The sequence below is a fragment of the Saccopteryx bilineata genome, chromosome 3 (assembly GCF_036850765.1).
Source record: "Saccopteryx bilineata isolate mSacBil1 chromosome 3, mSacBil1_pri_phased_curated, whole genome shotgun sequence".
Lineage (NCBI taxonomy): Eukaryota > Metazoa > Chordata > Mammalia > Chiroptera > Emballonuridae > Saccopteryx > Saccopteryx bilineata.
Genome location: NC_089492.1, coordinates 158,351,428 through 158,375,982, shown reverse-complemented (window position 1 = coordinate 158,375,982; position 24,555 = coordinate 158,351,428). Strand labels below are relative to the sequence as shown.

The 24,555-nt window shown below is 35.3% G+C and overlaps 1 protein-coding gene across 1 annotated transcript in view; it reads left to right on the top strand.

Moving 5' to 3' along the window:
* The first annotated feature begins 4,417 nt into the window (after positions 1-4,417).
* TMEM182 (transmembrane protein 182) overlaps positions 4,418-24,555 on the top strand; it is a 54,763-nt gene continuing 34,625 nt past the window's right edge. Inside the window, exons 1-3 of the mRNA XM_066264865.1 lie at positions 4,418-4,695; positions 4,930-5,029; positions 6,665-6,763. Of these exons, the coding sequence (XP_066120962.1) occupies positions 4,564-4,695; positions 4,930-5,029; positions 6,665-6,763 (331 nt within the window). The 5' untranslated portion in view covers positions 4,418-4,563. The remainder of the gene's footprint in view (positions 4,696-4,929; positions 5,030-6,664; positions 6,764-24,555) is intronic.

The window sequence follows — 24,555 nt, the reverse complement described above, 5'->3', positions numbered from 1 at the left end:
AGAGGGAATTTACCACACTATCTTGAAATGCTAATGATGTTCATAAACTTTAACTTTTAAAACATTAATTTTTAAACTTTATTTTAATGAAAAAATTAAAAATATTTTTTCCACAACTTTTCTAAGTGACAGGAAACTCAAAAAAATAAAAATAAAAAAAGGAAGAAGTTTTCAGGAAGTCAGGAGAATCTCCAAATGAGATTGTGACAGTACAAATAGGCAGAATGAGGAGGAAAAAAGTAAGGATGACCAAAGAATTCAAGAAACTTTCAGAATGGAAAGACGAAATGAAGCCAGGATTCTCAGCTGGGTACATGGCTTCTAATATCTGATTTCATAAAATGCGAGTTGGCCCCAGATGCTGAGGGTGGCTCTATGGCCTCTGTCTCAGGCACTAAGAAGAGCTTGGTTGCTGAGCAACAGAGCAATGCCCCAGATGGGCAGAGCATCTCCCCTAGTGGGCTTGTTGGGTGGATTCTGGTCAGGGTGCTTGTAGGAGTCTGTCTCTGCCTCCCTTCCTCTCTCTGAATAAAATTTTTTTTAAAATAAAAAAAAGGAAAAAGAAATGAACTGAACCTGAGTCAGATCTTGAATGCTAGCATAAAGAATTTTATTTTATTTTATTCTTTAAAATTTTTTTTTATCAAGAATGGTCTTCAGCTAAAGGCAGGATAGAAAGAATCCTAATGTATAATACACCAACTTAATTGACACAATGCTGTATCCACTTCATATTACCTAATAGCCCAAATCATTTTCTGATGCATTGTTCCCATTTTCCCTACAAAAAAAAGACTCACAAAGTTGAACAATTTGCCCAAGATCACTCATTTAGAAAGAAAACCCTCACTCTCATTTTTATTAATGTTCTAAATCTCTACATATTTTAGATATAGCTCTAAAAGATAAGAACTACAGTAAAAAAACATAATACTATTATCATACAGAAAGCAATAACAAATGTACAATTAAATATACAACAAATGTGTTTAAATTAGAATCTGAATGTCAATAATACCAGTACAACCCTGTGTATAATTTATCATGTCCTTAAATCACTCTTCTTAATTCAATTAAATTCTCATTCCAAAAGAGAGTCTGCGAGGGTGAATGTGGGCAAGGTACATGCGCTCCTGTTCTTGGCCCAGGTTCACTGTATCCTGGAGGATCACTCCCAAGTCCCCATTCAGCACCTTGCCTCTTCAGTTAGCTATGAGGATATAGAGAATTCAAGGTTGAAAGGTAGCAAAGCTATGGTGGTGACATTTAGGATATCAACGTAGAATCATAACCCACAAATTATTGTAAATTACTTTTGGCAGTGAGACCCCATGAAAATCTTTCTTTGCTTACCTCTGGCCTTTTTTTTCTTTTAATTTTTAAAACCATTTAGAATTACAGTTGACATTACAATATTAGTTCATGGTATATAGCATAGCAGTTAGATATTTATGTAATTTACAATGTGATGCCCCAATAAATTTGGTGCTACCACCTGGTACTATCAGTTTATTTTGAACACCTATGAGTTTGTTTCTGTTTTGTTTCTTTATTTTGTTTTTCAAATTTCACATATATAATAATATGGTATTTGTCTTTCTCTGTCTGAATTATTTCACTTAGCACAATACCTTTTAGTTCCATCCATGTTGTCACAAATGGTAAGATTTCATAATGGATATCATCAAACACTATAATAAGCATTGAGAATAATTGAGCAAAAGGATTTCAGTTTTATGGTGTTAAAGCTGTATGATATTTTTCTCAAAAAGAAGCACACAATTGAATGGTTGGAAATAATTAGATAGCTCACATTAATAACTGGTTTAACAAATATATATTTTTGTAATGGTGCCTATACATTTTTGGATACAGTAAGAAAATCTTAGTAGTTGATAGGTGTAGTCCAGTAGCTCTTTTTTGTGTGACAAAGACAGAAATTAACAGGAATTGTTATAATAGAAAAATTTTACACTCTTTCTACTTATTTTAAAAATCTAGTAATTTGTATGTGTGCATGAGTATATTAAAAATTTCATAATAATGAATAGATTTTTACCACAAACCATTCAGATACAAATAAAATAAATAAAAACCTTACAAAAAGATTCTTCTCCCTTTCCAAATAATAATATTGTCACCTACAACCATGACTGCACAACCACAACCACAGTCACAATAATCCTGGGAACAGGTGTACTGGTGAGTATGAGAATGTATTTAGGGTGGCCAGAAGTCTATTATTACAGCCTTTATGTCCTTCATTCTAAGAAATATATTTTTTTTTCACTTAGCTCATGAACTCCTCAAGGTCAGGGACTATGTATTGTAACCTCAATATCTGATAAAATGCCTGGAACCTTAATGATGATATTGTACTAATTATAGAATAATATTTATATTAGTTTATATTTTCTGTCATATCAAATTAACACAAAGATAGTGGCTTATAACAACACAAATTTATGACCTTACAAGTACAAATGTTAGAACTCTCCCAAATGAAGGTGTTGGTAGGGTTACATTTTTCCTGAAGGCTTTCAGGGAAAGTCTTTTTTCTTTTCTCCTCCAGCTTCTCAAAGATACCCACATTCCTTGGCTGTGGCTTCCTTTCTTCATCTTCAAACCAGAAACTCTCTAACCCTTTTTCTGATTGCATTTCTTTCTCTGACCACTCTGTCTAAAAAGAATCACTTCTTTTAAGGATTAATGTGATTAGACTGGGCCTAACTGTATGTATGGTCCAAGATATTGCCATGTAAGGTGACATATTTACAAATGATATGAACTTGTGTAGGATTGCAGTTTGAATGCTTCTGAAGGCTATCACACAGCATCTCAGTAAAAGTGGTGATGTTAATTTCTTAGATTACACCCAGCATATTTTACCAGGCTTCATCTTGAACTTTGGAGCAAGGAACCAGAACAGCAAGGACATTTGGAGTTGTGTCGATCTAAGGGATGTTTAAAGAAGTAGGATGTTTATCTTAGAAGAAAAGAAGACCCATATTTAGGGATCAAATGTGGTTGTGCTTTGAGGAGGCATGAGGTGATTATTTCCTAAAAATATCAAAAAGTACTGTCATATATGCAATCTGAAGACAGAATAGAATGAATTAACTTTAGGGAAGCAGCTCTTGGCAGAAATTAAGGCAGAGCTATATGAACATTACTGATGTCCTTAAATTCAATAAGCTGGAAATGGCGTGGTTTGATGAGGTGGGTTGAGCATTAAATGAGGGGTCAGGTGAGATGAACTCTCAAATTTCATTTAAGCTTCACAGTCATTGATTCTGATTTAGAATTCCAATCATGACCTTTCAGCACCTCTAACTGCATATAGCTAGAGTTGACCAAGGCCCTACATTCTTACTGAAGAGCCATCATTTTTCTTACCAAATATACATTTAAAAGAAGCCAAACAAAAGAAGTGGTGAAGGAAGCTGATAGAGTTCAGAGGCCTCTTAGAAGATGCAGTGACTAATTATTATTGAGAATATAAAACCAATAACCATAGGGACAGTACAAGTTTTAAAATATGATACTGATACTTAAAAATATTCTCTGGCATATTCAGACATGAAAAGAAAACAAACAAATCGTAGAAACAAAGCATGAAGACAGTGTAGATTCATTGCTATCAGGCGATTTTTGTGGGTATTAAGTACAACTCATACTGTGAGGAAATTGATACTCATAACCAAAGAATGAACCAGATATTATTTTTCATAATCCAGAATACAATAAATTTTTGAAAATTTTTTTCATCAGTCTATTTTCGAAATGACTATTTGGAGTGACTTATTATTTGGAATGATCTGGGAGCTGCTGTAGAAAGTGCTGTTTTTATGTCAATAGTGTATGCAACATAAAAGTACATTTTAATACTTTAAATAGTTTGTTACCATAGTAATGGACCTTTTAAGTACACAGCTGAATGTCTAGGTTATAAACCTGAACTATATTCAGTTTTATCTTAGGCCATTTGATACACAAATTATTTTCTATCCCCAAATGTCCAAATGGAATTAAATTAGTTACAACTTCAACTGCATTCAAGAGAAGTCTCTGTGGTTCTTTATAGCTGTGATTTATCTGTCTTCAAAGAGTCTTAAGGGTCCTTGGGGTTGTAATGATAGACTAAAAGGAGCTTGTCCAGACACAGAATGGGCCAGTTCTCTCAATAACTTTGTACCATTCCATCAGCTTTCCACTTCTGTGGATTACTCAACAGTAATAATAATCATTTCAGCTGGCTCTTGATACTCCTTTCTACAACTAGGGGAAGGTCAGCTATTTTTTGATCCCCATGGGAGAAAGAAGGCTCCTCAGTCAGTTTCCTAAAATAGCTAGCCATTCTCAGCTGCTGGGCTGGAGTCCCTCCAGGGATGAGCAAAGGGAATACAATCTACTGGCTGCTTGGTGGTGAGAAGCCACTAGAACATGAGCTAGGAGAGCCTTCTTGAGACAATTCTGCCTACTCAAAAATTTTTATTCTTTTTTTGTGAAAAGCTAGGTGTCTGCCATTTTAAATTTTCTTATTTTATTTAAAGAGAATTGAATATGAGACTAAACATTGCTATTTTCTTTGGAGCTTTCTTTGGTGCTTTAGGGGTTTTACTCTTTTTGGTGGCTTTTGGATCAGACTATTGGCTTCTTGTGACTGAAGTGGGGAAGTGTTCAGGTGAACAGAATGTGCGTTTTTTTTTCCAAACTATTGTTGTACTTGTAGGTGGTGAGGATAGCCTTTGTATCCTCTTAAAATCAGAGAATAGTAGTGGGGTGTCTGTTTCTTCATAGAAGAGATATATAGAAAGCTACTGATCATTACTATTAGAATAAAATACATTACTTTAAACGTTTCCTGGATGTAATAATTGAGATTATGCTTTTTGTGTTGACAAGATACTTTATTTGTGTTCTGTACAGAAAGAGAATGTCACTTTTCACCATGAAGGATTCTTCTGGAGATGTTGGTTTAATGGGATTGTGGAAGAAAATAATTCAAATATCTGGAAGTTCTGGTACAGTAAGTGCACTTTTGCTTTATTTTTTCCTTTGTCTTTAAAATAAAAAGTCAGCAGGTTTTTTTTAGATCATATCATTTACAAAGTAGAATTGAGCTCTTAATTGTAGAATCTCGGCATCCCAGTCCGACACTCTATTCACTGCGCCACCGCCTAGTCAGGCTTAATTGTAGAATCTCAATAGGGTTTCTTCAAAAGGTTCATGAAGTGATTGCTGTTCAGTAAGTAAAAATGGCTTTAGCAATAACTATTTTATTTTAACATATAAATAGGAGTTTGGATATTTATTGGAAAACTGAATTATCTGCTGTTTACTTGTTCATATTCAAAATAAACTAATCCTAATAAACAAACAGGTATTATTTTTAGTATTTTTCAGAGTCTCTATTATTGTTACATTGCAAATAAATGATTTTTTATCTTTTTAAAATCCAGAAATAGCAATTTATTATCTCTATACATGACTTCAAAGTTAAAAAATACCTCTTTTTTATAATGAAATTTAATTACCACCTCTGGCAGATGAAAGCTTGCTCTTTTTGAGCTTCAACCAAGTTTGTGGGCAATAGCACAAAATGTCTTGTTTTTGATCTTTGAATTCTCTCATAGAAACTTTAAGTTCTTTTTTTGAGGTTGAACAACTTCTTAAAAATATGATGCATTCTTTCAACTGTATTACTTATATGTTATTAATCTTTGAAAATCAATTTATTGAAAATAACCTTATCTTATTACATCCAACAAAGAAAAGAACTGTTTGTTACCCTAAAGCTTATTGTGGGTTAAAATTATTTATTCTCCCTATGATAATTTATCACTCCTGTGATAAATCAAAGTATGATATTTACACAACAGTCAAGATTATGAAATATGTAATAAAAATATGAGATCGCAGATGACTTAAGCAAGTTTCTGGACAAAGTAATGATAAAGTGGCATTTGGAGAAGGATATTTTATAGATGATCTTATAGGCTTTTCAGGTAGAAAAATAAGCATGTGATGTGTCAAAAATTATATAGACTTTGGTATAGTGGAGTAAATAAGACTATACAAGAGGAAGATTTTGCCAAGGACTTAGAGAAAGAAAGAATATTTCACTCCCCTTTACAATGTATAAAATGAAATCTTCAAGTTTTTAAATAACATAAAAATTATTTCTTGTGGTTTCTTCAAATTCCAAAAATGTATTTGAATTATTAGGTCATATGATCCATCTTTTCCCTAAATATAGGTCAAAGAAGAAATTTTATATTAATTAGAATTGATCAAGGTTAAATGCAAGCTTATTAGATTTTCAAAGCAATTATCATTATTTTTGAATACTTACTATGTGGCAGGCATTGTTAAGAACTGAAGAATATGATTGTGAAAATAAATGAAATTGAGGAATTTTAAGGTGATATCAGAAAGGCATTCTCTGTAATGAATTATGTCATGAGTTAGGTTCCTTGTGTTTTTCAATATGAGATTTTTAGAAAGTCTTCTCCTTTCACTCAACAATTATGTGAATTTGTTGATCAATCCTACAGTTTTATTTAACTTGTATAGCCCCAGACTACTTATTTCTCATCAATTAGGAATAAATCTTTACTCAGTTGCTCAATAACAAATACCATTGTTTTGGTCTCCTTCCTAGCCAATCAGCCAGCATCCAAGAACTGCACACATGCTTATCTGTCGCCATATCCTTTCATGAAAGGCGAGCACAATTCTACCTCCTATGACTCTGCAGTTAGTAAGTACTTCTATTTACAGAATGTCTCTGAGAAAAACATGGCTTTCTGAAAAATGCCCACTACAAACTGTTGTGGGCTATAAAAAATATATTTAACATCTATTATTTCAACATTAACTCTTATATCAATCTGTGATATATAAAAGAATAAGATATCATTTTAACATACAATTTATAATTTTAATAGACTATAACTTTGGTCTAAAACTGACTTGCCATTTATAAAGATAAATTTTCAAAAGTGTGTTTTCTGATATAGAAATAGTGATTGATGTTCATTAGGAAGAATTGTTTCTTAAGGGTTTAACTAACCTACAACTAGTCTTACAATAGAAACTATTGTAGTATACACCATGCTTTTGGAATGCTCTTTTTGCAATTGTTACACATAAGAATCTTATTTTGTTGCTTTATTCCTACAAAATGACTGAACTTGTTTATATGTGATAACCTACTAAAGAAGAGTAGTCAGATGTCATTAACTGGGAGCCATGTTTATTAGCTTTCTTTTTCTTCTTTTTGTATTTTTATACTATTTGTTCTATAGAAAGTATGTAAACATAGTTTTTCTGGAAGGTACATAATATGTAGTATGTACATCTAGTTTTATAGAAAGTACATGAGATCAGTATGTCAACTTTATTCTCAGCTGGTTTCATGAAGTTTTAAATAAAGAGTATTTATCTTAATCTTAAGACTAAGGATTGATAGGTCATATCAAAGAGAAGCTGTGGAACCAAAATCAGGAGCTCTTAACACTGTGATCAAACATTGAAGTTCCCCTTAGAATGATATTGTCACTCAGTACTGCTGTATTTTCCTGAAGAGACAAAAGATTTAACTACTCATATTTATAATTGATGATGTTGGAAAGTAAACAAATGTTTCCCAAGTTGAAAAAAAAATGAAGAGTTGGTACAGAATCTTCCAATGTCATAAACAGCCAAAAAATATTTGTATTTCAAAGAGAATGCATAAAGAATTTATATTAGTCCAGATTATATTATAATATAAAGAACTTATATTAGTCAGGATTCTCCAGAGAATCAGTAGGAGACATATAAAAAAGAGATACTGAAGAAGAGACTTTAAGGAATTGGCTTATGTCATTGTGGAAGGTGGCAAGTCTAAAATCTGTAAGATTCAGAGGAGTCAATATTGCAGTCTTGAGTCTGAAGGCTGGAAACTCGGGTAAAATTTTTATGATCCAGTCCTTCTTCACAAAGTCTCAGTCTCTGTTCTTAAACCTTGAACTAATTGGATGAGGCCTACCCTCATTATGGAGGATTATCTGCTTTACTTGTAGTCTAAATAAATGGTAATCACATCTATCCAGCACCTTTACAGTAACATCTCAACAAGTGTTTGACCAAACAACTGGACATCATAGTCTAACCAAGTTGACAAATAAAATTAACTATGACAGAACCTTCATTATTCATCTATTGTTTTTATCTTTCTGTAAAAGGATGTATTTCCATTCATTATAGTTTTGTTTTAAGTTTGTCAAAGGTTGCAGCATTTACTTATATCACAACATTAACATGACATTTTATGGAATGGAATAGGGTTTGCATAGGAAAATAGGTGATCTGTTCTACCACTGTGCTTGTTCACCAGGGTTGCTTGTCACAACACAGTCAAAAGAATTGTGACTGTTGGTGCTGCAAACATGTGTGCTTACTCTTGCAAACATGTAACCTACTCTTTCCTACTAAAAACTGCATGAGATGACCTGGCTGTTTGGCTCAGTGGTAGAGCATGGGACTGGTGTGTGGATGTCCCAAGTTCCTTTCCCATCAGAACACACAAGAGAAGAAACCATCTTTTTCTCCACTATCCCCCTTCCTTCTCTCTCTCTCTCTCTCTCTCTCTCTCTCTCTACACACACACACACACACACACACACACACACACACACACACACACACGTGGTACCTTGAGATATGAACAGACCAACATACTCTTTTTAAGATACGAACTGTGACTCGATCTGTATTTTGTTCGAGATCCGAGTGAAATTCCGAGATATGAGTCGTGATTTAATAAGCTGACGCTAGTTGGCACACTGGCGCACGGGTCCAGTATCGGCAGTTTGATATATGAGTTGACTGACTTACGAGTTCAGTTACAGAAAGAATTAAATTTATATCTCAAGGTACCACTGTGTATATATATATATATTCTCCTCCCACAGCCATGGCTCAATTAGTTTGAGCAAAGTTGGCTTCTGCCTCTGGCACTAAAAAAATGGCTCTGTTGCTGAGCAATGGAGCAATGCCCCAGATGGGTAGAGCATTGTCCCCTAGTGGGCTTGCTGAGTGGATCCCAGTTGGGGTACATGCAGGACCTCTGCCTCCCTTCTTCTCACTAAAATAATTTTAAAAAACTGCATGAGGAATCTCATTCACATTTGTCAAAACTTCCTGCATCATGCATGACATGGACATTCTCACTGCTAAGAGAAGAGATGGCATAGGAAAGAGTAAAACAAACCATTTTATATTACAAAAAGTTACAAAAAAGGTGTTTCTTCCTTGAATTCTTACTTTTATAAAATAAACTATGACATAGTATAAGTTTGGCTTTCTAGAACATAAATATTAATATTGTTGATATTCATATGTTGAAGTCCTGTAATGACATAGGTATTGTAGGCACCATATGTTTTAAAGTGAATCTGCATATTTGAAAAGTCTGCACCTCCTTGAGATAGCGAAGAACCTGAAAAACAAAGTAACATAATATATGCATAATAATTACTATGGAGATGGATATTAGATGCATGTCAAAATAATTATACTGCAATTACAATTAGAATTGTTATGTAGCACTGTATATAATTACTGTGTTAGTTTTTGAATCTACTGACAAAACTATATTCCAATGACTATGTCATTTTTTTATCTAATGACAAAACCATATTCAAGTTTTATTTTTAAATTATAAAACTCCTCTTTGGCTCATTCACTTTAAGCAACTTTATCAAATACTTTAAATAAAAATGACTGAGGTGTGAAGAGGTATGCCTTACAAAAGAGACAGTATATCTACATTCTACTTGTCTTCATGATATTATACAATAATATCTGACATTATATATGGGTGATTTTTTTAAAAATTATTTCCTTCATCTAAGACAAGAGCACAGATTTCATCAAAGGGGTTCTACCTGACTGAAAGTGTGTGTTACCTTGTCAAAGGGCCACAGGGTCTTCACTAGACTACAGAGCTACTCCTTACTTTCATGTAGCTTCATAATTATCAGGCAATTTATCTTGGGTAAATTCAAGATACATTTACCAATTTATCTTGGGTAAATTCAAAGTATTGTTTGTCAAACCTGATGTATCCTGCCCTGGCAAACTATTAGTAAATGGCATGGTATTCTCTTGAGTTTTTACAATTACAGTTAGCCAATATTGAATGAAGTCAGTGTACATAACATAGTAGTGTATTATTTTTATGGAAGGACCGTTTTAGAATTATTGGATGTTACTGATGAAATCATTCTATTTCAGAATATGGAGACTAAGACTAAGACTCAGAAAAACCATGCGACTTTGTCTTGACAAAAATGGTCATTGCCAGAAGTCATGCAAAGGTTCAAGTCTTTGGGTTCTCTTTATTGATAATCTTATAAACTACAGTGAATGAAAAGACTAATTTTAGTGCTTAAAATGGAAAATTTTAAGTGTAAGTCTTTTAATTGAATCTCAATGAAAGAACAAATTAAACTCATGTTGGTTTTTATCTACCTTTCTATTTGGTCCTGACCTGTATATAGTCAGGTCTAATTCCATGTTTCCTTTATTTTCTTTAATCTCAAATATATTATCTAAAATTTAACTATGCTCAAGTCTCAATGAATGGTTGCCCAAGCTTATAGGGAGTGATCTAATTCTAAGTATTGTTTTTTGACATAGGATTATGTACTGTGAAGTCTATTAAACAATTCTATTACCTTCTGATATCTGCTGGAATTTATATTTTTTAGTTTGTCTCATCCTTAAACTCAGTCACAGTATATTTATTTAGCATCATTTGATAATAATGTGCTGAACATAAATTAATTTTAAAGGTAATTCAATTCCTTAGTAAACTAATCAGTTATGTTTTAAGCTCCCTAGCCCTTGACCACACCTGCATGAAAGTGCTCCCTCTCCTTAACTATAACTCTTTGTTACCTCAGTTTCTTCATTATTTATGGCAGTTCCCTAAAGGTACAGACTGTAACCTACTCATTTATATTACCAGAACTTAGTATAGTACCTGATACTTCTTAGTAGATGCTTAAATATTTGAAAAAAAAAATTATAGATAATATTTTCAGCAGTTAACTATTTTAATTTTATTTTTTTTTGAAGTGAACTGTTTTTAAAACCAGTTTCCTACTTAGCTTTTCTATTGAGCAGAATATATTGAACATAATTTCCTCTTTTCTGGAGGAGTTGGAACAAACACATTCAGCAGCCTAGCCACAGGGCCTCCTTTGGGTTCCCCAGGAATAGCCTGTGTCCTCCTACCCCAAGGCCTCTGTAGGTGCTATCTGTTTCCCCAAGTGCTGTTTCTCTCTCTTGCACCCCTCGTCCATTCATTTCTCTAACAGAGAAGGTTTATCCTCAGTTTTCAAAGGAAGCCTTTCGTGCTGGCAGCCCCATACTCATTAATACTTGTACTAGACCAGGTTCTCCTGTATAAAACTCATGCTTCAATTTGATAATTTACAGCCAAAACTTTAATTATTTACTGTGTAATTATTTTGTTCATGTACTTTTCCCCCAACTCAACTCTAAGCTCCTACAGAGAAATCTTATGTTTGGCTCACCATTGTGTCCAAGGTAGATTGAATATTATTTGTAGAATGACTATTTCTTGTTAGTCTTCATTATTTTCCTGTACTGTGGTACGAAGAGTAATGCCCTAAGTAACTATTGATGTATGCAGGAATTTTTTTAAACTTTACTAAATGGACTTAGATTACTCTTCAAAATTTTTATTCAGCTTGATGAAGTGGTGGCACAGTGGATAGAGCGTCAGACTGGGATGCAGAGGACTCAGGTTTGAAACTCCGAGTTCGTGGGCTTGAGCGCGAACTCATCTGGTTTGAGCAAGGCCCACCAGCTTGAGCCCAAGGTCTCTGGCTTGAGCAAGAGGTCACTTGGTCTGCTGTAAACCTCCCCCCCATCAAGGCACATATGAGAAAGCAATCAATGAACAACTAAGTTGCCACAATGAAGAATTGATGCTTCTTATCTCTCTCCCTTCCTGTCTGTCTGTTCCCATCTAACCCTCTCTCTGTCTCTGTCACAGAAAAAATTTTTTGTTCATACATTTTGTAGTTTATAGGTCTTCGAAGTTGTTTTCACATGTTAACTGTCTTGCTTTTATTGTCAGTGTTTATTTATTTACTGTTGTGTTCTGGTCCTTTTTTCCCTCATCCTTATACAATAAAAACAGGATGAAGTGAATGATGTAAGACTAGAGTCAGGAATGCAACTAGGCAAGATATTTACCAACAGCACATTAAGCTCTAAGTAACAGAAAACAGACAGAAGCTACAATATAAGGGCTCTTTTTCTCCCACAATACAAAGTTCAGAGGTAACTGTCATAATGTTACTATCAGGGACCCAGGCCCTTTCAGCTTTTTCTTCCACCATCCTTAGTAGGTGGGCAATCACCATCATGTTCTTCCATTTTTAGAAGAGTGTCCCTAGAATCTGTCAGTAGGTTCTTATCAATGTGTTTGTCAAATATGTTTGTAAATATAATATATATGTTTGCTCACTTATAGTTTGTATTGGGTGTGGGGGACAGGCTGTAAGCAGGCCGGGTTGTTATAGCCTAAGGCTTAGTTTTAAGACTAAGCTTTTCCTTACACCCTTGATTGATTGCATGATGTGGGGTGGTACACTCTCATGAGGAATCTCATTATGCCTCAGATAAGTGACTTTGTAACAGAGACTTCCTTATTTGTATATTGAATTAAAGGTTTTGATTTATACACTATAAAATGGGGGCAGATCGGGAGCTTGCTCTCTCGGTTCCTGAGATTAGCATTAGAGTGGAGAGCAGAGAAAGGCCACGTGGAGGCAAGGAGAGGAAGCCAAGATGGTGAAGTGCTAAAAGAGAAGCCAGTTAATTTAGAGTTAGTGCAGAGAGAAGGAGATGGGAACAGAGGTGAATAAGGCTGGTGAGTTAGAAACCTTTGATCCTAGGAAACTCAGATAAGTCAGTGGCTTTGGGAGCCCTGAATGGAAAGGGAAGTGTTTTCCCACTGCGTGCATTTCTTTCCTGCTGGGTGCAAGCTAGGATAGAGATGATGACCCACCAGTTCCTGGCTTCATCGTTTCATTACCGTCTATCAGAATCTAATGCGAACCTGCATGGGCCAGGTGGCTGTGGTGGTGCCCGTGGCTACTGTCTTTACACAATACTTTCCTCATCAGAACTGTGCCACATGAGTCTGCTAAGCTGGGCATGGAATTGTTGTCTTTCTAACCACTATTGTCAAGCAAGAAAGGGGAGAAGGTCTGGTAGTGAGGATCATCCTCAGGGAATCCTATCAGGGCTTCAATGAGGGTGAAACGACAAAGGTTAAAGTAAAATAATAAATGTAAATGATACTTAATGAGCTAATATATAACACTTAATAGACAAATAATAGAAATCTGGAGGATTCTTGCATGGTGAAGATATTTCCTTTTGAAGAAGGTGAAATTCCATTTAAACAATATACAATGAAAGGGTCACTTTCCAAACAAATATTATTTTAGTATATTTCCTTCCAGTCCTTTTTATATGCATATTGTACATAGTTTTAATCATTGGGAATAAAATATATATCTCATTTTTCTATTTTTAAGACAGCATACATCTCTTCAGATTTTTACCTAATGGTTTCTTAAATTTTGAATATATTAGATGTTACCTCCACATTAAAAATAATTCATGCATGGAACATTTTTCATGATTTGTATTAATTCTTTGGATTATATATTTACAGATGTGTGAATGGTGAATCAAAAGATAGAAATGGATTTTGTTGTTACTGTGCCATAGCACCAACTTGTTTGTCAAACGGCACAGAGCTGTGGATTACTCCAACTGAGCAATTTGGTAGAAAGGACAGAAACATGAGAATCAAAAGGAGGGGAGTAGTTTTGAAGTGTAGGATGGATATTTAGCTTGGATTTAAGTATATTAAATATGGGTTGATGGTGAAATACCAATTTGAAATTATTTAGCAAATATCTTGATGTGCAAAACTGAATTTCCTGAAAGACTAATTACACAGCAGATACTGATAAAGAATTTCAGAGGTGGTGTTTGATACTACGTAAAATCTTTAAGAAAAAAAATAAGAAAGAAGGCAGTAAAAGATCAATAGTGGTTAGTGGGAGAGGGGAAGACATAAGGACAGCCCACAGAAGAGAAAGAGAAGCATTGAGAAGCAAGCCAATGAGCAGCCTGGTCTGTTGTCATAGGGAGAGTAGAAGGGAGAGTCTCGGAAAAGGGATGCTGGTCCTCATTGACAAATGCAGAGTGAATGAAAATGACAAAGGAATAGGAAGAAATTGGATGACATAATGATAATGCAGAAGTTCTGGGGTTCCTGATAGCTCCCTCCAACAAAAGGCTCAGTCAGCTGCAGGGGCCGTAGAGGCAGTTCTCTCCAGGTGCCTCCTTGTATACCTAAACCCAATACACTGCTAGTTCGACCTGAGACTACCAGATGTCTACTCTGTATCTAACTCATACTCACTGCCAATTTCTTGGACTGGACTGGAGGGCTCTGCCCTCTTTTTTGATAATACCCTTCCTTCCCCAGAAAACCATTCTATTTTCCTGCACGTTCTGTCACCTAAGGATCCTCCTGAGAGCCAAGCCTTATTCCAGGCTTTCTCTTCCTTCTCTTCTTCCAAGAGGAAGGATCAGAAAGCAGTGAACTTAAAGGGGTGGAACACCAGAATGCTGGGAATGTGAAACCTCACAATGGGATGCTTAGGGAGTGGGCTGTGAGGAAGTTGAGACCTTTGCAGTTAACCAACATTTGGATTTGGAATAGCTATGAAAGGAACACAGCATTGTAAAGTCCTTATAAAATAGTCACATATGTGCACAAACAACATCTTACTTTACTAAACGAGGCAAAATAAGATCCAATATAAAAATAAATTATATTTAACAGTTTTTTTTAAGTGAGAGGAAAGATAGTGAGACAGACCCTTGCATGCACCCCAACTGGGATCCACTTGGCAACCCCTGTCTGGGCCCAATGCTCTGCCCATCTGGAGCTGATGCTTGCAACTGAGCTATTTTTAGCACCTAAGGTGGAGGCACCATGAAGCCATCCTCAGCACCCAGGGAACCAATCAAGCCATGGGAAAGAGATAGAGAGAGAAAGGGAGGGGGAGGAGTGGCGAAGCTCCTGTGTGCTCTGACTGGGAATTGAACCCAGAACTTCCATATGCTGAGTTGATGCTGTACCACTGAACAAACCAGTCTGGGCTATATTTAACAGTTTCAAACAGCACAGAAATAAATTAAGATTTGAGTCTACAGTTAATATAACTATTTAAATAATTGAGGAGACATCTGATTTTGGTAGGCTGGCCTGTTGTTTCCAAGTCAGTTACACTGGTGAGCTGGGTCTTATTTATCATTTTTTCTCATGTTCAGATATTCAGACAATCTGGACATTGTCTTAAATTTACCAAATAGTTTTAAATACTTTATTCCACTCAGCTTCAGTTGTGTGTAAAAAATACTACATTGCAAAATGTAATAGAAAATATAATTCAGGCTTTCTTAAGGAGTAATAAATGTCATGTACCTAGATATTTAAAAATACCTTACCATCTACTTAATTTCTTACTATTTGTTCAGACATTTGAACCACATAACTATGGCTAGACACAGCATGATTTTACAAGCTGGATGCAAATCCTGCCTTCTAACTGGCTTTTCACCTGTGTCTCAAGCACGGGCTCCCTCACATCAGGTTAAAGCCTGGCTCACCGGGCAGCTTGCTCAGCCTCCTGCTGCTGCATTTCAGGAGAGTACAATTAACTGACTTTTCAGTTCTGAAGCTCCACATTAAAGTTGTAGTTAAAAATCTGTTATTCAGAGGGAATTAATTTGTGTTTTCTATAGTTTATTAATGGACATCTAAGGATTGGTTGGCTTTTATGTAAAATCCTTCCAATAAAGGAGGTGATTGCATTCTGTATACAAGACTGTGTGGTTATTTATAATAGTGTGTCTTCACTTCCCTTCATGGACGACAGGCCCCAGCCTCTACTGAGACTTCTGGTGATACCTGTGAAAATGTTGGCCACATTCAGAAGGAAAAATTTCCTCTAATGATAGGGCACCTCTTGGTACTCCAGACCAGGGTTTCTCAACCTCAGTAGTATTGATGTTTAGGACAATTGTATGTTGAGGGACTGTCCTCTGCATTGTAGGATATTTAGCAGCATCCCTGACTTCCTCCTAATAGATGCCAGTAACACCTGTCAGTCATAAAAATAAAAAAACATCTCCTGGGGTGAGTGGGCACAAATTCACCTATGAGAAGAACCACTGGGGCATTCTAAACATTTATTCCTAGTACTTCTGACCCAGGATCCAAGCTCTTCTTCAGACTTATACTGCCTAACTGTGTGCCCACCTCCAGTTCTGGGACGTGAAGCACATTAATAATGGTTAGTTTCCTTCTGCCTCTCTTCATGCAGAATGTTCAAAAAGGAGCTGGTCTGAGCCCCTCTCATCTTGAAATATTAATGCTTTTGCTTCAAGCTTCGGATCTTTTTTAAAAAGAGAGTATTAATTAGATTCAATGAAAATATTGAATATCTACTATATGCTGTGCACTGTTTTTTAGCTCTAAATTCTTGCCCTAATTGAATTTTCATGGTGGTAGGGAGGCAGAAAGTAAAATAGAGAAATATAAAAGGATGAAGTGTGTGTGGAGAGAATGCCACTATTAAATAGGGTCACCAAGAAGGCCTCATAGAGAAGAAAATGTTCGTTTTGAGTTGGCCAGCCCTGGTTTAAATGGGTCTCTGCCATTCAGCTAAGCCAGTGATTTTCAAGTGGTATGCCACAAGAATTTTTAAAACCAGCAATACCTGACTATTTAGTCAAGGGCACTGACCTCTTTTTCTTTAGATTGTCAAATTTTAAAAATTACAACAGCCAACACAATAGCTGTTTGCTGTGAGTGAATCAAAATTGTACCTATGTGGGCCATGAGGTGAAAAATGTTGAAAATTGCTGATCTAAGCTGTCATAGTTGCCCGATTTCTTTTCTTGGGACCAGATGGATGCCGTGCAGACAGAGCTTAGCACAAGGCCTGGGTCATTGTAAGGGTTCCATAGGTGTTATAAGTGGCACTTTCAGTCGATGTGTCTATGCTCACTACCTAGGACCACCACCTTCTGGTTTTAGTGTCCTGATCTCCATGAAATTTGCTTTCCTTTTCTCATTTATCAGAGGAAGGTAAGTATAGTTATCAATTTCACATCGTTTTAAAATTTAAAGAAAAAATAATACAAAGGCTTAGCAGGGTGGTTGCCATGTAATTGGTATTCAGTGAATGTCCACAATTTTTTGACAACATACCAATATAGAACACTGAGAATAAGTCATCAGCAGGGCACATGAGTTTCTCAGAGTTTCTTCCTAGTGAAACACTTCCTGCTCTGCGAAATGTGTACACATGTGCAGTCAGATCAAGTGTTTAGCAGAATTTCTAGCAAAACGTCAGAGCCTCATAAATAATGGTCATTATCTTTATTATAATCACCATCAACCTAGTGCAAGATAGTTAATATAGCTGTCTTGGCCAAGATTTACCACTATTTATCTGGTAATATTTATTAAAATTTGTTAAACAAATATTTATTGAGAACATACTATCACCAGATACTTTTCTAGGTTCTGGGGAACAGCAGTGAACAAAACAGAAGACATCTCTGCCCTTGCAGAGATGACATTTTAGTGAGAGGAGAGAGACACAGCAATATAAAATCAGTCAGTTATATAGCATGTTGAAAAATGACAAGTGCTCTACTAAAACATGAAACATGAAAAGAGGCTGGAGACTAAGGGATCTGGGGGACACCAGTGTGTGTAGTAAAAATTTGATAATATGGTTAGAAAGTGACATTTGCGTGGAGACTTGAAAGTAAGGAAGTAAGCTATATGATATCCAGAATGAGAGTGTTCCAGATGGAGTAGCATCAGATTCAGAGGCCTCGAGGCTAGGACACACTTGATGTGTGCAAAGAGCATTAAAGAAGTCTGCACAGCAGAAAAATGAGTGAGGAGAGAGTAGAGGAGATGGTCGGAGAGACAGAGGATGCCAGGACAGGTTGGGCCAATGTAGGAACTGTGGCTTTTACTCTGAGTGGAATTGAGCAGGGGGCTATCAGGGAAGAGCTAATTTATCTTGCACAAAAATCTTTACAGACTGCAGAAAGGCAAGGGAGGACTCAAGGAGCCTAGGTGGTTTGCTATATTTTAGAGCAGTGGTCCCCAACCTCCGGACCACGGACCGGTACTGGTCCGTGGGCCATTTGGTACCCATCCGCAGAGAAAGAATAAATAACTTACATTAGTTCTGTTTTATTTATATTTAAGTCTGAACGATGTTTTATTTTTTAAAAATGACCAGATTCTCTCTGTTATATCCGTCTAAGACTCACTCTTGATGCTTGTCTCATAAGTTCAACAATTATATTTAAAAAATACCACAGTTTTTACACCGGTCACATAATTTTATTTTGTGCATTTATCTGTCCCACCCTAAAGGCTGGTCCATGAAAATATTTTCTGACATTAAACCGGTCTGTGGCCCAAAAAAGGTTGGGGACCACTGTTTTAGAGGACTAAGATAAGAATCTTAGGATGGGAATGTTTGTCTGGTTCTGGAATTGTCCTTTTAAAATGATTTAACAATCAGTAAGAAAATTATAAAATGGACAACACCTGTAACACAAGACAATAAAACAAAAAACACTTCTGTTCTGGCTCCTATATGCCTTACAATATCAATCCTGGATCCATTTTTCCCCCTATTTTATATGGTATCTTTCTTAGATGATAAAATTATCTGTACATCAATTTAGGGAGAGGTAATATTTTTATTATGTTGAGTTTTCCAATATGTGAATTTATCCTTCAGTTTATTTAGATCTTATTTATTTTCTTTCATCAGCATTTTGTAATTTTTAGTATGTAAAGCCAAATATGCTTCCTTAGATTTACATCTAATTATATCATTTTGAGCAATTGTATTTTTAATTGTGGCTTGAATGTGTTTACTGATTGTGGAAATATAACTGACTTGTATCTTGTGTTATGAGACCTTGTTGGATTCACTTAGTAGTTCTAGGAAGATATTTATTTTGTAGATTACATGGCATTTCTACATAGATAGTCATACCATTGGCATAGAGAGAACTTTTTATTTCTTTGCTTTTTTTATATGGCTTTTACTTTATTTCCTTGACTTACTGCAAATACTATAACTACCAGTACCACTTTGAATAGCATCAGTGAGAACAGATATTCTTGCCTTGTTCTTTTCAAATTTTGAATCACAGTCCTTTATCAGATGTATCTTTTGCAAATATTCTTATTCCCTTTGACATTGTCTTCTGCAAAGAATTTTTTAATGTTAATAAAGCCCAGTTTATCAGTTATTTCCTTCATGGATTGTTTCTTTACAGTTGTATCTAAAAAGTCATCACATATCCGTGGACATCGAGGTTTTCTGGATTATATTACTTTCTAGGAGTTTTTAATTTTGTGTTTTACTTTTAGGTCTGTGATCTACTTTGAGTTAATTTTCATGAAGGGTATAAGGTCTATATCTAGACTCAGTTTATTCCATGCAGATATCCACTTGTTGCAGCAGCATTCTTTGTGCTCCATTTTATTGTCTGTGCTCCTCTGTCAAAAATCAGTTGACTATATTTACATGCATCTCTTTCTTGGCTCTCTGTTGTGTTAAATTGGTCTATATTTTCTATTAATTACCAATACCATACTGTTATGGTGACTGCAGCTGTCTAGGAAGTCTTAAAGGCAAGTAATATCAGTCTTCCAACCTTGTTATTTTCCTTTCATATTATGTTAGCTATTTCCAGGTCTTCATATAAACTTGATTACCAATTTGTTGATATCCACAAAATAACTTGCTGGGATTTTTATTGCGATTGTACGAAGTCTATAGATCAAGTTAGGTAGAAGCTATATCTTGTAAAATATTGAATCTTTTTACTCAAAAACTTAGAAAAATTTCTCTATTTATATATTCTTTGTTTTTGTTTATCAGACTTTTGTGGTTTTCCTCATGTAGATCTTTACATATTTTGTTAGGTTTAGACCTAAACATTTTATTTTGGTGGGATGTTCATGTAAATGGTATTGTGCTTTTAATTTCAAATTCTGTTTGTTCAATGATGATATATTAAAAATTAATTGACTTTTGTCTAATAATCTTGCATTCTACAACCTTGCTATTGTTAGTTCCTGAGTTTTTTGCATTGATTCTTAAAAATTTTTTACATAAATGATCATGTCATCAAATGAAAAATGACAGTTTTATTTAATCACAATTCATATAGCTTTTATTTTATTTCCTTGTCTAATTGTATTAGCAAGGTCTTCCAGTGTGATGTTGAAAAGGAATGCTCAGAAACATCCTTCCCTCATTTCTGATCTTAGTGGAAAAGCTTCGAGTTTCTTATCATTTAGTATAATATTAGTTGTAGTGTTTTTGTAAATATATACTACCAATTTGAGTCCAGTTACATTCTTATTGATTTTTTTGCTGGTAGGATCTGCCCATTTCTGATAGAGAGGTGTTGAAATCTTCAACTGGGATAGTGAATCCATTCTTGTCTCCTTTCAGTTCTACCAGTTTTTGCCTCATGTAGTTTGATACTCCCTTTTTAGGCACATATGCATTAAAGAAAAAACTGTTCTTTAATGAATATATTTATACCATTTATATTTAATGCCATTATTGATATGTTAGGACTTGACCTTGTGAATTTATTTATTTTCTTTCTGTTCTGTTTTTAATTCTCTGTGTTTTTTCTCCTTCATTACAATACGTTACTTGATTTTTTTTTAGAATTCCATTTCATTTTGATTTATCTACTGATTTTGAGTATATCTTTTTTCTCTACTTCATTCCACTATTCAAAACATCAACTGAGTTTTTGTTTTTAGTTATATTTTTTCATTTCTGAAATTTCCTTTCAGTTTATATCTTCTATTTACTTGCCAAAACCTTTTTTTTTTCTTCAGTGTGGTTCAAGTATGCCCATCTTTCTCTTTGAGACATTTTTGTCATGGTTTATTTATAACCTTTGTTAAATAATATTAAAACTTCTATTCTGTCAGCATTTCTTGCATGATATTTTTCACTGAAGTTAAGATTTTCATCATTCTTTGTATGAAAAGTCATTTTAAAAAAATTATAACCTGGATTTTGGGGGTATTATATATGAGACTCTGGATTTTCTGTTTTTGTTGGCTTTTTTATATTGATTATAGAAAAAATAGACATTGCCTCAATAAAAATATGGTGGGAATGAAGGTCCAGATTCCTGACTTAGTCTATGTTGACATAAGGAGGAGTCATGCTTGATACTACTGCGCAATAATGAGAATTCTAGCTTCCTATTCTAGTTCCATTAATGCCATCCTGGCCAGGAGGGCCAGATTTGGATTATCACGGTTTCTACCATGGCTTCCACTGACATGGTGGGTATGCAGGGGTGGCCTCATTACTACTGGGTGGTGTTAAAGGTACTGACTCTCCACTAGGCCTCTGATAACACCCTATGGAGGAAGGATGACTCATTTCCACTATGATCTCCTGTCTCAATGATTGGAGGCTTTATTACCTCTGCAGAGATGAAAGTCCTAACTACTTATTCAGCCTTTTCTGCTCCATCCTTGTGTGCATATGTGGTGATGGTAGGGTAGGGGGTAGTTGGGGTATCTTGTTACAGCCTGTCAAGGGTTCAAGGTTAGGCTCCCCTCTTGGTCTTTGCTGATCAGAGTGTGACCGAAGGCCAAAAATGCTTTATTCTGTCAGACCTGTGGTGGTGCAGTGGATAAAGCGTCGACCTGGAAATGCTGAGGTTGCCGGTTTGAAACCCTGGGCTTGCCTGGTCAAGGCACATATGGGAGTTGATGCTTCCTGCTCCTCTCTCTGTCTCTCTCTCTCTCTCCTCTTTCTCTCTCTCTCTCTCTCCTTTCTAAAATGAATAAATAAAATAAAAATAAATTTAAAAAATGCTTTATTCTAGTATGTTTGACTGGTATAGAGTGGTTATTTTCTAAAAGGTTCCTGCCTTGCTAGGTGGCCCCTTACTTGGTCTTTTAGATAAATAGTTTTGTTGGGATTTTTTGTCTGTGATTGTCAGCATTTCTTGGTTGCTGGCTTTTTCATCTCCATTGGCAGCAAGGAATAGGGATTGGACATTGCCACATCCCTTCCTTCTTTGACACCACCCAGCAGGGGAAGGTGGGCTGGGCGTGTCTGCTAGGGGTACCTGAATCTAGACACTCCACGCAGACTTTGTTGAAGTTTTCTACTCTGGTTTTTGACTGAAGTTGTGCAGCTATTATATAATATCTTTTTCTCTTGATATGCCGCCCCTTTCTTGGTACTTTGTCTAGACAGACCAGTACCAGTGGTGCTTGATTGACTACTCTAGCTTAAAATATGAGGTGAATAAGGGCAAAAGAAAACATACAATATGGTGTACAGAGATGTATTATAGAATTCAGCATCTGAAACCTGTATTTTTATGTTAACCAGTGTTACCCCAATAAAATTTCCATAAAAAAAGAAAGAAAATCCAGGTTACTACTATGTCATTTCATGGGTCCCTAGGTGGTCTGCTTCCTCTCTTCATCTTTCTGAATCTTCTGTTTATTTCATAGATAGTCTCAAGAGATTTTAGTTGTAAATAAAATAAATAAAAAGGAAAAGTATGTCTGCTTTATCTTCCTTAAAGCAGAAGTTCACTATATCCAGTTATATTCTGAAGGAACAATTGACTGGATTTGCTAATGGACTGAATGTGTGCTGTGAGGAAAATTAGTCAATGATGACCCTTTTTTGTACTTACTGACTGGAAGGATAAAGTTGCTATAATTACAGATGGGTAAGGCTGTTTTCAAAGAGGAAGCTTTGGCAGATTTTGGACATGTTAAGTTGAAGTTGCATAGTGGATATGGTATGTAGGCATTTGGATCACAGAGTCTAGAGTAAAGGTGGAGCTCTGGGCAAGGATTGTATATTCAGGAGTCATTGCATGGAGGTATATTTAAAGTGATGGGGCAAGAGACCTTTTGGGAGTGTAGATAGAAAGGAAGTCTATCAAGGACTTAACCCCCAGATGTTCCATGCATTAGAGGTTAGGGCAGGAGTTGGGAATCTTTTTGGCTGAGAGAGCCATGAATGCCACATATTTTAAAATGTAATTCCATGAGAGCCATACAATGACCCATGTACGTTATGCATTATCCAATAAAAATTTGGTGGTGTCCTGGAGGACAGCTGTGATTGGCTCCAGCCACCTGCAACTATGAACTTGAGTGGTAGGAAATGAATGGATTGTAATACACAAGAATGTTTTATATTTTTAACATTATTACTTTTTTATTAAACACTTGTCTGTGAGCCAGATGCAGCCATCAAAAGAGCCGTATCTGGCTCGTGAGCCATATGTTCCTAAACCCTGGGTTAGGGGAAAGAGGAATGACCTACAAAAGAGACAGGGTGGACAGTGGGGAGGCAGGAAAAAAAAACTAAGGGAGTGTGGTGTTCTATAAACCAGACAGAGAAGGTATTCCTCAGAGGAGAGAGTGGTAAGCTTGGTTAAATGCTGCCAAAAAGTAGAGTAAAGCATAGACTGAGATCTGATCCTTGGATTTAAGATGCTGTCTACAACGATTTGATCTCATGTTTTGCAACCTGGATTTCTTCCTTCTCAGGCTCACTACCACTATTTCCCTGTTACCAGATCACATTTTCTGTAATCTCATTTTTTTTTACATCTGTAAATGATAATATCTAATGATAAATAGAAGTACTGCCTGGTAAATTACATGAGAAATTAAAACCAGTAAATTCATCAATAATTGGAGCCATAAATTGCTCAGAGGCACCATCACAATTTCCTCAAAGCTATTGATTATATAATTATTTATGCTATTGAAACCTACTAATCTATTGGCAAATGTATAATAAAGAGACATTTTACTTTTTATCTTACAAAATCACTAATATCACAACAAAGTGGCTTATTTCATTTCTTATTACAAATAAAATGTATTGATAAGAACATATGTGAGGCTCTTATTTTGTGCTGTCATTGTACTGGCTCACCTACTATACTATACTTTGCATGGATGACCTCCTTGGATTCTGTAGACAGCACTGTGAGGTAGAATTTATTGCTGCCATTTCAAAGCCAATGAATTTGAGCTTGTTTAGGTTTCTCAATACTAAGATCATGTTCTGCAGTGAGTTATCTGCATTTCCATAATATCTTTTGAATAATACTATATGGAAAATTGTTCCACGTACCTAGCAAACAATATATACTTTAAAACAAAATCCCTTTATTAAGTAGGGAAGAATTTGTAAACTCTATTGTTTTACTTTTTAGTTTTGGTAAGATTAGTCAATATCAATTTTTCTTTCACTATTGATTACTATTTACAAACAAGCTTCAAGGTATAGAAATAAA